The 14258-nt window shown below is 38.1% G+C and overlaps 1 protein-coding gene across 9 annotated transcripts in view; it reads right to left on the bottom strand.

Annotated features, from left to right (window-relative positions):
- The window catches only part of RUBCN (rubicon autophagy regulator), a 59301-nt gene that overhangs the window by 27932 nt on the left and 17111 nt on the right, over window positions 1-14258 (bottom strand). For 6 of the 9 annotated variants that reach the window (XM_033125832.1, XM_033125781.1, XM_033125804.1 and 3 more), the window contains exons 2-3: window positions 12088-12241; window positions 337-423 (exon numbers count right to left, since the gene is read on the bottom strand). In XM_033125832.1, the coding sequence (XP_032981723.1) occupies window positions 337-423; window positions 12088-12126 (126 nt within the window). In that variant the 5' untranslated portion in view covers window positions 12127-12241. The remainder of the gene's footprint in view (window positions 1-336; window positions 424-12087; window positions 12242-14258) is intronic. The other 3 variants (XM_033125786.1, XM_033125842.1, XM_033125819.1) reach the window with 1 other exon arrangement.

Raw genomic sequence — 14258 nt, 5'->3', positions numbered from 1 at the left:
CTTCTTCTTGAACAGTTATCGGCACTTCAGTCCCATTTCCCCTGAACACTTCAGGGAACCTCCCACCATTTGCCCTGGATTTTGAAAAGCTTCGCTCTGGTCCCATACATGCAGAGCTTTTGAAAATAACAAAACTTTTCCACCTCTTTCCCAGAGGAGAGAAAGTGGCCTATAGCAATGGATTCCAGGTTTAAATCAGTCCTCCAAATCAGTCCTACAGGGAGGATTTCTCTTCTCAGTGAATAGGAAAATGGACACACACCCTCCTTCTCGCCTAGGAGACGCTTCAGACAGAACATCAAACAATGAAGCCTTGTGGTTACCGTCACTTCTTACCTTCTCCACATGAAGGGCTGAGTGGGGACTGAGCCAGCGGATGTCTTTCACAAACTGCCAGTAGTCAGTCGGGCGGCAACACACCTGCTGTGGGAACACATGTGGTAAACAAATCACTACCATTTTGGACCAAACCTAGTTCTAGTGCTGACATTCAAAGACAGAAGAAAAAGAAAAGCGTCACCTTCCCTTGCCTCCACAAGGGTTCTCAGCAGCAACCAAAGGAATACATACTGGTATACATGTTCACCTTTTTAAAGGATAACTGTTTACAATTATTTTAATTGTTCTTTTGAACAATACATGCGTATGATATAGAAGGTTATACAGTGAAAATAACCTGTTTTCTACCACGTCTCTCCACCATTCAGTTTCCTAGAAGGTAATTCTTAAAATTGGTGAATAGTTATTTGTTAAAAGTCAGAGATGGATGTCTTCAGTTCTTATTGCAAAATCAAGTAAGGAAAGACCTGCTTTTTCCCAAGCTACCTAAGCCAGGAAAGCACTGTATTTAGAGTGAAAGAAATATTCAGTCCTAGATAAAATAGTCTCACACTGGAAAAGGCCTGAAGATAATAGCAAAATGTTTATATCATGAAAACCTAATTCTTATTTTTTGAGAATCCTCTCTGAGACTACGGGGCATGGGTTAAAACTCAAATCTAAGTAATTAAAAAATATAGAACTAGCACAAGTATTAAGAGACAGACCAATCAATGAGACAAAATAACCTAGAAAGAGATCTTAAAATGTATTTGAACTTAATATATGATTCAAGAAGCATCTCCAAAGTGGACCTTTCACCTAGACTGAGAAGGCAGAAGTGAGAATTAGAAGTGTCAGACATACAGGCAATTTTGCCCCTTAAGTAATGAAGCCCTTTGGCATTTCGGCAGCAGTGTGTTGTGCAGTTGTAGGGCTTTGTTCCGGGGCTCAGTGGATACTGAGTAGCCAGGAGTGGGCAGCCGTGGGATATCATCTCCAGCATGTCTCCTAGTTACGCCCCGTTGAAGTGAACAGCACCTAAACTTGGTTTCCTTTCTTTAGAAAAACTTTTCGGCTAACTTAGAAATGAAACAGAAGACATCACTATAGATCCCATGGGTACTACAGACGAATACGATAAACAATTCTATGCTCACAAATTTGATAACCTAGGTGAAATGGACCAATTCCTTGAAATACATAATCTGCCGAAACTCATGACGGAGATAGATAATCTGAGTACTCAGGCCTTTATCTATTAAAGAAATTGAATCAATAATTAATAATCTTCCAAAACAGAAAGCACCAGGCCAAGGTGGGTTTACTGGTAAATTCTACCAAACATTTAAGGAAGAAATTATACCAATTCTCTACAATTTGTTTCAAAGATAGAAGAAGAAGGAATATTTCCCAAATCATTCTGAGGCCAGCATTATTCTAATAGCAAAACCAGAAAAAGACATCACAAGAAAACTATGGAACATCTCTCATGAACATAGATGTAAAAATCATCAACAAATATCAGCAAATCAAATCCAACAATGTATAAAAAGAATTATACACCACAACCAAGTGAGATTTATCCCAGGTATGCTACGCTGATTCAACATTCCAAAATCAATTACTATAATCCACCGTATCAAAGGCTAAAAAAGAAAAATCAGGGGCAGACGGGTGGCTCAGTTGGTTAGAGCCTGAGCTCTGGGCAACGGGGTTGCAGGTTCGATTACCACATGGGCCAGCTAGCTGTGCCCTCTGCAACTAGAATGAAATCAATGAGCTGCCGCTCAGCTCCTGGGTGGCCAGATGGCTCAGGTGGTTGGAGCGCATCCTCTCGACCACAAGGTTGCCAGTTCGACTCCTGCAAGGGATGGTGGACTGCGCCTCCTGCAACTAGCAATGGCAACTGGACCTGGAGATGAACTGCACCCTCCACAATTAAGATTGAAAAGACAACAATTTGAAGCTGAACAGCACCATCCACAACTAAGACTGAAAGGACAACAACTTGACTTGGAAAACAGGCCTGGAAGTACACATTGTTCCCCAATAAAGTCCTGTTCCCCTTCCCCAATAAAAATCTTAAAGAAAAAGAAAAATCACATGATCATATATGAGTATCAACAGATGCAAAAAAAAGCATTTGACAAACTACAATACCCATTTATAATAAAAACTCTCAGTAAACTAGGAATAGAGGGGGAACTTCCTCAAGTTGATAAAGAACACCTACAGCTATCATCGTACTTAATGGCGAGAAGCTCAAAGCTTTCCCAGAGATAAGGAATCAGGCAAGAATGTCCCTTCTCACTACTACTTTTTAACATTATATTGAAGTCCTAGAAAATGCGTAAGACAAAAAAAGGAAATAAAAGGTATCCAGATTGGAAAGGAAGAAATAAACTGTTTTTGTTCACAGATGACATGATCGTCTAAGTAGAAAATTCAAAAGAATAGACACATACACACACAAAAAAAACTTCTCCTGAACTAGTAAGTGATTATAGCAAAGTCATAGGATACAAGGTTAACATACAAAAGTCAAACACTTTCCTCCTATATACCAACAATGAACAAGTGGAATTTGAAAGTAAAAACACATTACCACCTACTTTAGCACACCCAAAAATGGACCTATAAATCTAATATGTACAAAATCTATATGAGGAAAATTACAAAACTCTGGTAAAGGATACCAAAGAATTAAATAAATGGAGAGATAATCTATGTTTACAGACAGGAATCTATGTTTATTGTCAAGATGTCAGTTCTTCCAACTTGACCTACAGATTCAATACAATCCCAATCAAAATCCCAGCAAGTTATTTTGTGGATATTGACAAACTAATTCTAAAATTTGTATGAAGAAGGAAAATACCCAGAATAGCTAACACAAAAAGGGCTGACACTATCTGACTTCAAGACTTACTATAAAGCTACAGTAATCAAGATAGCACGGTATTGGCAAAAGAATAAATAGATCAGTGAAACAGAACAGAGAGCCCAGAAATAGACCCCCCATAAATATAGTCAACTGATCTTTGACAAAGGAGCAAAGGTGGTACAGTGGAACAAAGATAAGATAGTCTTTTCAACAGTGCTGAAACATTGGACATACACATGAAAAAAAAATGAATCTAGACACAGACCTTACACTCCTCATGAAAATTACCTCAAAATGAAACACAAACCTAAATGCAAAACACAAAACTATAAAACTCCTGTAAGATAAAATAGCAAAAAATCTAGATTACCCTGTATATGATGACGATTTTATAGATACAAGACTAAAGACATGATCCAAGAAAAAAAGAACTGATAAGCTGGATGTCATTAAAATTCAAAACTTCTGCTCTGTGACAATGTCAAGAAAATGAGAAGACAAGCCACAGATTAGGAGAAAATACTTGCAAAGGACACATCTGATAAAGGACTGTTATCCAAAATATACAAAGAACTCTTAAAATTCAACGAGAAAACAAATAATCCGTTTTAAAAAATAGACCAAAGACCTTAACAGACAGCCCACCAAAGAAGTATACATATGGCAAATACACATGAAAAGATGCACCACATCATATGTCGCCAGGGAAACATAAATTAAAACAACACAATACCACTATATACCTATTAAAATGGCTAAAATCCAAAACAATGCCAACATCAAATGCTGGCAAGTATTTGGAGCAATAGGAATTCTCAGTCACTGCTGGTAGCAGTGCAAAATGGTACAGCCACTCTGGAAGACAGTTTGGCAGTTTCTTACAAAACTAAACATACTCTTACCCATATGGTCCAGCAATCACACTTCTTGGTATTTAAAGCAGCTGAAAACTTATGTCCACACAAAAACCCACACACAGATGTTTACAGCCATTTTATTCATAATTACCAAAACCTGGAAGCAACAAAGATGTCCCTCAGTAGGTAAATGGATAAGTAAACTGTTACACATCCACACAATGGACTATTATTCAGCATTAAAAAGAAATGAACAGGCTGGCCCAGTGGCTCAGGTGATTGGAGCACTGTGCTCCTAAGGCCGAGGTCACCGGTTCGATTCCCACATGGGCCAGTGAGCTGCGCCCTCTACAGCTAAGATTGTGAACAACAGCTCTCCCTGGAGCTGGGCTGCCGTGAGCAGCTGGAGGTGGGCGTGAGCTGCCATGGGCTACTGTGTGCTGCCAGCAGCGGCCAGCGGCCGACCAACAACTGGTGACCGACTGCCTCAGCTGGGGGAGCGCAAGGCTCATAATACCAGCATGGGCCAGGGAGTTGTGTCTTACACAACTAGACTGAGAAACAATGGCTTGAACTGGGTGGGAGGAGGCGGAAGAAGGGGGAAAAAAAAGAAATGAGCTATCATGTCATAAAAAATGGAGGAAACTTAAATGCATATTACTAAATGAAAGAAGTAAATCTGAAAAGGCTATCTACGTTGTAATTCCAACTATATGCCATTCTGAAAAAGGCAAAACTATGGGGATAGTAAAAAGATCAATGGTTGCCAGCGGTTGAGGGTGGGGTAGCGTGGGGAGAATGAGCAGGTGAAGCACAGAGGATTCTTAGGGCAGTGAAACTACTGTGTATGCTACTATTATGGTAGATACAAGGTGTGATCAGAACCTATGGTAAATGTTTAAATTTTAAAAAATTTATTACAGTAAAAGATACATTGCCATTAAGCCCCCTCAAAACACTCCCCCTCGCTTCAAACACACTTATCCCATCATTCTTGCCACTTTCTGAAGCAGTTCAGGAAGTCCTCTTCCATAAGTGTCTTTAGTTGAGCTGTCACAGCTACCTTGCTCTCCTGAATCGATTCAAAACATTTACCTTTCCTGGTCATTTTGACTTTGGGGAAGAGCCAGAAGTCACATGGTGCCAGTTCCGGTGAATAAGGTAAATAAGGACACATCATAATGTTTTCATTTGATAGAAACTGCCGTACCAGAAGCGATGTGTGACATCGAACCTTTCCGTTGTGATCACAAAATACAGTGAATGCTGCTGCCGAGTGCCATCCAATGGAGAGGCAGAGATCTTCAATACGGGAAATGGTGTGTCGAACCTTAGTAACAGTGTGTGATACATTTCATCTTGTTCCGTGTATTGGGGTGTGAGCTACGGTTGAGAGAAGGTGTGTTTTAAAGTGTGCCATAAACCATCCTCTATTATGACAATGCTCTGTGTCACACATTGCCTCTAGTATATGGCAATTTCTGTCAAATAAAAACATTATGGTGTGTCCTCATTCACCTTATTCACTGGATCTGTCCCCATGCGACTTCTGGCTCTTCCCCAAAGTCAAAATGATTCAGGACATGGAGGCAGCCACAACAGCGCAATTAAAGACACTCACGAGAGAGGACTTCCAGAACTGCTTCAAAAAATGGCAAGGACGATGGGGTAAGTGTGTTCGAAGCGAGGGGGAGTATTTTGAGGGGAATTAATGGCAATGTGTCTTTTACTGTAATAATTTTTTAAAAATTTAACATTCACCATATTTTTTTATCCCACCTCATACATATCATTTGTCTAAAGCATAGAATGTATAAGTAAGACATACAAGCATAGAATGTATAAGTAAAGCATAGAATGTATAAGAGTGAGCTGAGCCCTAATGTAAATTACGGACTTTGGGTAATAATGATGTGTCAATGTAGGTTCATCAGTTGTAACAAATGCACCACTCCAGCAGGCAATGTTGGTAACGAGAGAGGCCATGCATGAGTGAAGGCAGGAAGTGTATGGGACATCTCTGCACCTTCCACTCAATTTGCTAAGAACCTAAAACTGCTCTAAAAAATAAAGTCTATTAAAAAAAATTTTTTTAGGCTCACTAACGTCCTTTAATAAACCACTTTTTTGTTTAAAAAAACTCAATGGTAAAGAAATAGATTATTCGGGGCCAGCCCTGTGGCTCAGGCAGTTGGAGCTCCATGCTCCTAATTCCGAAGGCTGCCGGTTCGATTCCCACATGGGCCAGTGGGCTCTCAACCACAAGGTTGCCAGTTCGATTCCTTGAGTCCCACAAGGGATGGTAGGCTTCCCCCCTGCAACTAAGATTGAACACGGCACCTTGAACTGAGCTGCCTCCTGGATGACTCAGTTGGTTGGAGTGCATCCTCTCAACCACAAGGTTGCCGGTTCGACTCCCACAAGGGATGGTGGGCTGTGCGCCCCCTGCAACTAGAAATGGCAACTGGACCTGGAGCTGAGCTGCTGGACCTGGAGCTGAGCTGCGACTCAGACTGAAAGGACAATAACTTGACTTGAAAAAAAGTCCTGGAAGTACACACTGTTCCCCAATAAAGTCCTGAAAAAAAAAAAAGTCTCCTTATTGAACACTATTTAAAAAAAAAAAAAGAAACAGATTATTCAACCACTATTGTTGAGAACACTGCCCAAGTTAGAAGTAGATCAATTTAAGCATTTTCCACAAACTATATACCAAAATACATTCCAGCTGGACTGAAGAACTAAATTATGAAGAAGAAGAGAAAAAAACCTATATAAAAAGTAAGGGGGAAAGAAAGTAAGGATTTTGGATTTTTGAATAGAAAAAAAATTTTTTCAATGTATGAAACCACAAGTATATATCAAAAAGGAACAGATCGTGGTACAAATTTTTAATTTCGCTCCATAAAAGTTAAAAAGATATAAATGGTCAGCATTTTTTGTAACAGCAAATAAAATGAAAAAAATGTAAACAACTTGAACATTTCTCAGTATAGTACTGATTAAATAAATGAAGGTACATTCATGCAGTAATATTAAACACACATTAAAAATGATGCTGTATGTATGCTGAAAGAGTGGACGGCTTCCCAAGTCTCCTGATCCTAAGAAGCACTTAAACTATGTAGCAGTCTACTCTCTAGAATAACTGTGCACTTTTACTCCACCAACTGAGTCATGGTTTACCAAAGATCAGTTATTTATGTTCCCAAACCTATTTATGTCAGTTGCAATTCCACACTGAAAGTAAAAATTATGCACGTTGATGAAATGAGCGTTTTTTAAGGAACACTAAGTAGTGTGCTTTGAGAAGCCTCAATGAAAACTTCATGTCTAATTAAATAGGGGCAAGACAACATTCAGAGTTAAAAAAAAATACTAAAAATGTAAGTTTTAGATTCATTTTATAGGATCTTTAAGTTGCTAGTCCAGTATAAAGAAAATGAAACTGTAAGTCCTATATGATGTATTATGGGGGCAATTTATACCAGAAAGATGATATGTAATTCCACAAGTATATCCATACTCACAGAAAAGATTTTGGCCCTATATCCAAAGACTGTTGAATAAATGTAGGCTTAGATGTTTTAAATTAAAATATAAAATGTTTGAGTGATATATCTTACCACTATTGAATTCCTTTCACTTAATCAGCTAATGATCCAGATTATGTTGTATAAGGCTTTTCTTCTCGGTATCAAAAATGCTCACAGGTAAATAAAATGACAAATATTTCAATTTTGGGGGGAAAAAACCAACAACTAAAGATGCCGTATGAGTGAGGAACTACTCCTACCATAAAGCTACAATAATGAAAACTGAATGGTGATGGCACTCAAATAGAGAACAACAGACCATAACAGAAATCCAGAAATAGATCCATGTGCCAAGGGAATTAAGTATATTCAAAATAAATTACATATGGACCGGTTTAAATGTAAGTTCATAGGAAAATAATTTAATGGCTCTTATAAACATCTTTCATGGTAAGAGACGTAACTTTTCACCTATCATATTGGCAGTAGTTTTAAGTTTAATAACACCCTATCCTAGCAATGGTATGAAGAATTAAATACTGTTATACACTGGTGAGGATGTAAACAGACATAACTGCCTGGAGGGCAATTTAGCAACCACTATCAAAATTGAAATGCACATACCCCTAGCCTAAGAATTTTACCTCTAGGAATAGCCTACGGTGAAGGGCAAAGTGACCTAAATACAAGGTTATTCACTATAGCGTTGTTACTAACAGCAAGTGACTGAAAGCAATCTAAATGTCTATTACCAGAAAACTGGTTAAATAAATTATGGCATATGTATACGATAGAATATTATAAAACGACAGCTGTAAAAAAGAATAAAGAAGCTCTTTAGGTAATGATTTGGAATAAGTTATAAAATATGTCCAGTGAAAAAAGCAAGATGCAGAATAGTGACTATACTATGCTTTTATTTGTGTGAAAAATGAGGAAAGAAACATAGCAAAGAAAATCATTCATTTGCTTTTATAAGCATAAAATTCCCTGAAAGGAAACTGGTAAATGAAAATTACTTACGGGATTGGAAGGAAACAAGATGTTTCACTGCATAGGTTTTACACTTTGTGTTTTTTAACCATATAAATGTACTGTCCATTTAAAAAAATTAAATATTTTAAAGCAAGTTGTGGGTTGATATGTACAACACAATCTTAATATTTTAAAAAGCACATAACAGTACAGAAAAAAAGAGAAAAATCTACCAAAATATTAAAGAATGATTGTTACTGCTTGGTGTTGAGATTATGGGTGATATTTACTTTCTTATAAATTCTTTTAGGTAATTTCCAAATTTTCAAGAAAAAAAAATATCGCTTATATATTCAGAAAAGAAGAGCATACAGAAGTCTTTGCTTTTTTTAATTTTTTTTTAAATTGGACCATCTATATTGCCAAGAACAGGTTTCTTCTTGGTAGTGGAGAAAGGGGGAATCTTTTCACTTCTATTCAGCTGAGAAATCTCAGTGACTGAGTATATCCACATTTCTAAGCAGCAGAGAAGAGGTCTTGCCTTATGGAAAGAGTGAAAGGCACGCCAGATGCAGGCTATCGAGGACATGAGATCCCTCTCAGAATATGGACAAGATGTTACAGCTTTCCTAAGGCTCTGACTTAAAAAAAAAATACAATTCGCATTCCATAACACATCCTTCTGAAAGCACAGAAGACATGAGCGGCATGAATCACTGTACCCCTTCCCCCTCTCCACAGGAACAACACCCAGAATAGTTTTCTGATGATGCAGCAGCCAGACCTTTGAAAGCCTTCATCTTTAGGGAGGAAATGAAAGGGGAAATGAAGTCCTTGATACAGACTTCAATTTTTAAGTCTTCACAAGGCAGAACAAGGCAGCGATAAAATAGATATGAACCTTGTTTTTGATTCTTCCCACTAGGGCCTGCAGTTGCTGTGTGTTTGTGTGTGTGTGTGTGTGACAGAGATCTGCCCGGTTTGCTCTGCTTTCACTATTAATACAACTGCTATTTTGCAGGTGACTATGTATTTTAATATTTTTCACTCTGATGACCAGGTGTCTTCACAGATATCATCACTTTTAATAACTATAATAAGATATGTTAATATTGTTTTGTATTTACCAAGCGTCTTTCATTTGAGAATCTCATTGCCTTAGTTACTATTTCATCATGACACATATTCTCTTTCTGGCACAGATAATAAAACTGCCTTGCAATATGGTTAAGTGATTACTCTACATGACAATGTAAAATTAGCAATAGAACACTTCTGCTATCGAGACACAGGTACTGTAACCACTAGAAGGCAGTGCCACTAATCTGGTAGGTATTTTGATCATCAGCCTGGGAAACTTGTATTGAGTTTTTGTAAAACATGTTGGCATGATTTCCAAGTTTCTAACTAGGAAGACTGAATAACTGGCAATGCCACAAACTAGTGTTAAACATATCAGGAGGAAGGGCAATGTCATGAGAGAAAATCAGTTTGCTTTGGGTCACGTTGTGCTTGGCCTATAGGACAAGACAGCCAGATGATCATCTATGGCAGACAGCTAGTCTTATGGATTTGGAGTTCAGCAGAGATGTCTGAGCTGGGTTATTCGTGTATAGTGACAGTTAAAACAATGCAAGAGGATGAGACTGTTTCAGGAAAACGTATGAGGTAAGAAGAGATAAGGACATAGGACAGAACCCCATTAAAAACTAGTATCAAGAGGAAGAGACTCCAGGGAAAGAAACTAAGGGGTGGTCACAGAGGTAGGAGAAGGTCTCTATGACATCAGAAGATAATAATGCCAGAGCCATCAAGGTCTGACGATGGTCAACAGTGAAGACCATACTCGCAAGACAGAGCTCAAAGGAGAAATGTTCATTGCATTTGGTAACAGGGGTGTCATTTTACTTAAACTGTAGTACCAAGATCACCAGCAGTAAGGGCAGAAACCAGATTGCAATGAATTAAAATATTTGTTTTATCAATTCCTATGTTCATAATTATTTTTTTCATAGGACTACATGTAATGAAACTTAAAAAATAAAAGGAACAAAGGAACATTTATTACTTCCTACATGCCGTGAACTTCAGTGGGCAAATTTGCACACTATTTCGTTTAATCTTTCCATCAAACATTATGATATAAATAATATTACCCTCATTTTTACAGATGAGAAAAGCGAGGCTCAAAACAGTTAAGTAATATTACCTGATAGTTAAGACTGATAACTTACTACGTTTTCTAAAGCTTTTCATGCTTTATCTCTTAATTCTCCCAACAATCCTATGAGGTAGGTAACCAGTGTTATCTCCTCATTTTACATATGTGGAAACAGAGGCACAAAGAGCTATAAAATTTACCATAATACCATACAATGGTAAAGCTGAGATTAAAATATGAGCAGTCTGATTCAAAAATCTATAATTATAAGTACTATGTCATTTTTCCCCCAAGGACCTGAACAACGCATGTGGATTTCAATCGGGTTCTGTCTGATTCTAAAGACTTTTATCAGTCTACTACCCAATGTTACCTCAAAATTCCTAAAATGGTGTTTTAATAATGAAGACCATTAAGAATCCAACTCTTTAAAGGATAAAAACTTTCCCTCCATCTTAAACACTCTTTAAGAGACAAGGTCTCACTTTCAGAACTTACTCTGAATAAAGAAAATCTAACCTAAGCCAACTTTTCCACTGAATTCTGAAAATGTCTAACAGGAACACTGGTTTAAAGATATTGTTCAGATAATTGACACATATTTTTAGAAGGGAGGGTAGCACAGTAAATCCTATCAACTATGAATACCAATTAGTTGATTAGATCTTTTCCAATGTGACTGCTAGTTGAGAATAAATTCTGTTAAAAAAGAAAGACAAGCCTGGCTTAGGGGAAAGAGTACCAGGAAAAAATACTAGGCCCTACATGGGAAGAACACGAGTGTTTGGGAACACACAATCATGTACATATTTGTGAGGTTTGATTTTTAAAAAGCAGGAACATACCAAACCCAATAACTTACTCGATAATTTTATCCAAACCAAACCTTATTTAAAACACTTCAAATGGAATAATTGCGAAAGACAAAGCAAAAACCATGAAGTACTATTAGATTCCACTCATTTTAAACATTCAAAGCTTATTACAGTGTTTGGGGATTTTAAGGAAAAGAAACTCAACAACATTTAAGTTTATGTGTAAAAAAATGTAAGCTATAATTAAAACCACCATTCATAAGCATCAATCGTCTACAAAATGAAGCTCGTAGGATATTCTAAACATGACAATATTCTATAACTAGTTCTCAGATGTGTCCTAGGATGTTCCTAAGAGGAAAACCATAATGATTCATCATCGCTGCCCTTACCCCCTTCCTCCTCCTCCTCACATTACAGTCCTGCCCTCAAGGGCTCCTAGACTAGAGGCCATCTTCTCCCTGCCAACAACTTAATGCAACTCTTTCTTTCCAACAGTGCTTCAGCCAATCTGGCAAAAAAGAAAAGGTCGTCATACCTGATCATGGATGAGCCCATGATAGAGGATGTTCTGCATGTCCCTGCAAAGCCGCTCCAGGCCACCATACTTGGACCAGACGTTGGGGCTGTTGGTTGACACCAAACCCTCCACAGTTGTCTTCAAATTACCCAGCAACTGCCAGTGCTCCCTCCTGCAAGAGTGTCAATTATACCAAAGGTGAGTTCACTTGTACCTAATGCTGATCATGTCAAAGAAAATCTAAGGCAAGAAACCTTCTGCCCCACATCCTAACATTCTCTCCTCTATTAAGTTTTTACTTGGGCGTAAGACCCTATTCTGAGAAGATTAAAGTTGTAAAGAACAGTAAGGTTAAAAAAACACAAACCCTCACATTTACATGGAATATTATGCTTTGTAAGGTGATCTTTGTCTACTATCACTCACTGCTCACATAAGTAGCCGATAACCCTCTGTTTCTAGGTGTATGATCCATCAAAATCATTTTCTGGACAATGACTTACACGGGAAATATATCAAGGGATGAGGACATTTGCTCAAAACCAGAAATCTTCTGCCAAACAAAAAAGCCAAAAAATGACTTTTTATTCACTATATTTCCAGGACTAAGTACACATACCTGTACACAAATATTATGGATAAGAATACAAATTGTCCATGATTTTTCCCTCATGATTTTTTAAGCTAAAATTGAAACAAAAAGTTATCACTAAGTCACTTTGGGACATGCCCCCAAATCAATCAACTATTGGCTTATTCTCCTGAATCATGTGAAGCACTTTAGTAAAAAAGTTTGAAAACTGCTGCCCTAGATGATTGTCAAGGTTCCTCTTAAATCCCCAGCATTTTCTCCACACAATTTCCAACCCAATAAAAACTCAAAACGAACTGCAATTGAATGAAAACAGTTGGATGCACTGAGTCAAACTGGATAATGAAAACATGAGGAGATGAGATGTCAAACTCCTCCTGCTGGCCCAGTTGTTATGTTGGACACTTTCCCTTGCTCCTTCATTTCTTACCTAGAATATTACTCTTTCCTCTTTACAGGACAGTAATGAGAATGATAATAATTTCTTCAAGGAACATTCACTGCAACTATTTTACATCACTGAAATACCTACAGGGATGGGAGGATCCTGAATTAGAATCCTTTATCATGCCATCAGTTCTCAGAATTAACCTCTCTTATACATTTTGTACATTTTCTGAGCCCTTTTTAAAAAGTGGATAAGTACAGTAAAGGCAGACAAAATAAAACGAATGAAGCTAGGCTGAGTCTGGTACAGGAATATCATCGAAAAAGGGAAAGCCAATCTAGATTTCTGGTCAAGATGGCAGAGTAGATAAATGTTACGCTTGTATCCTCTCATGACCGTATCAAAATTACAACTACAGAATAACCATCACTGAGAATCGCCTGAAGTGGAGCTGACCAGAAGTCCTACAACTAAGGATATACAGAATAAGCCACACTGAGACTGGTCGGCTCCCGCGGTGGCAATTAAAAATCAGGAGGGGTATCTTGGCTGTGGGGGTACCACCTGAGGAGCAAGGGGTCCCAGCCCCACACCAGGCTCCCCAGCCCAGGGTTTCAGTGCTGGAAAGAGAAGTCTCCACAACTTCTGCCTGTGAAAACCAGCAGAGGTTGTGGCTGAATGAGACAGGTTGTTTCCATGCCTTAGCTACTGAAAATAACGTTTCCATAAACATGGGGGTGCAGATATATATATATTTTTAATTAATGCAAGTATCTTTTTGAGGTAGTTATTTTGTTACCTTTGGATCTATACCCAGAAGGAGAATTGCTGGATCCTATAGTAGTTCTATTTTAAATATTTTGAGGAATCTCCATACTGATTTCCATAGTGGCCACATCAATTTATAATCCCACCAACAGTGCACAGGGTTCTCTTTTCTCCACATTCTCACCAATACCTGTTATCGCTTGGCTTTTTGATGACAGCCTTTTAACAGGTGTGAGGTGACCTCTCTTTGTGGTTTTGATTTGCATTTCCCTGGTGATTGGTGATGTGAAATACTTTTTCATGGACTTGTTAGCCATGCCCCTGTTCTATTTCTATACCAGTCCTCAGAGGTAGCTCATGATAACAAGATGCACACAGGACGGAGGTGGTCATTAAAACGCCGTTTATTGTTGTAGTGTGAGCAACTACTATCACAGAGGA

Source organism: Rhinolophus ferrumequinum, chromosome 2, assembly GCF_004115265.2.
Source record: "Rhinolophus ferrumequinum isolate MPI-CBG mRhiFer1 chromosome 2, mRhiFer1_v1.p, whole genome shotgun sequence".
Lineage (NCBI taxonomy): Eukaryota > Metazoa > Chordata > Mammalia > Chiroptera > Rhinolophidae > Rhinolophus > Rhinolophus ferrumequinum.
This window is presented reverse-complemented; position numbering and strand designations above follow the sequence as displayed.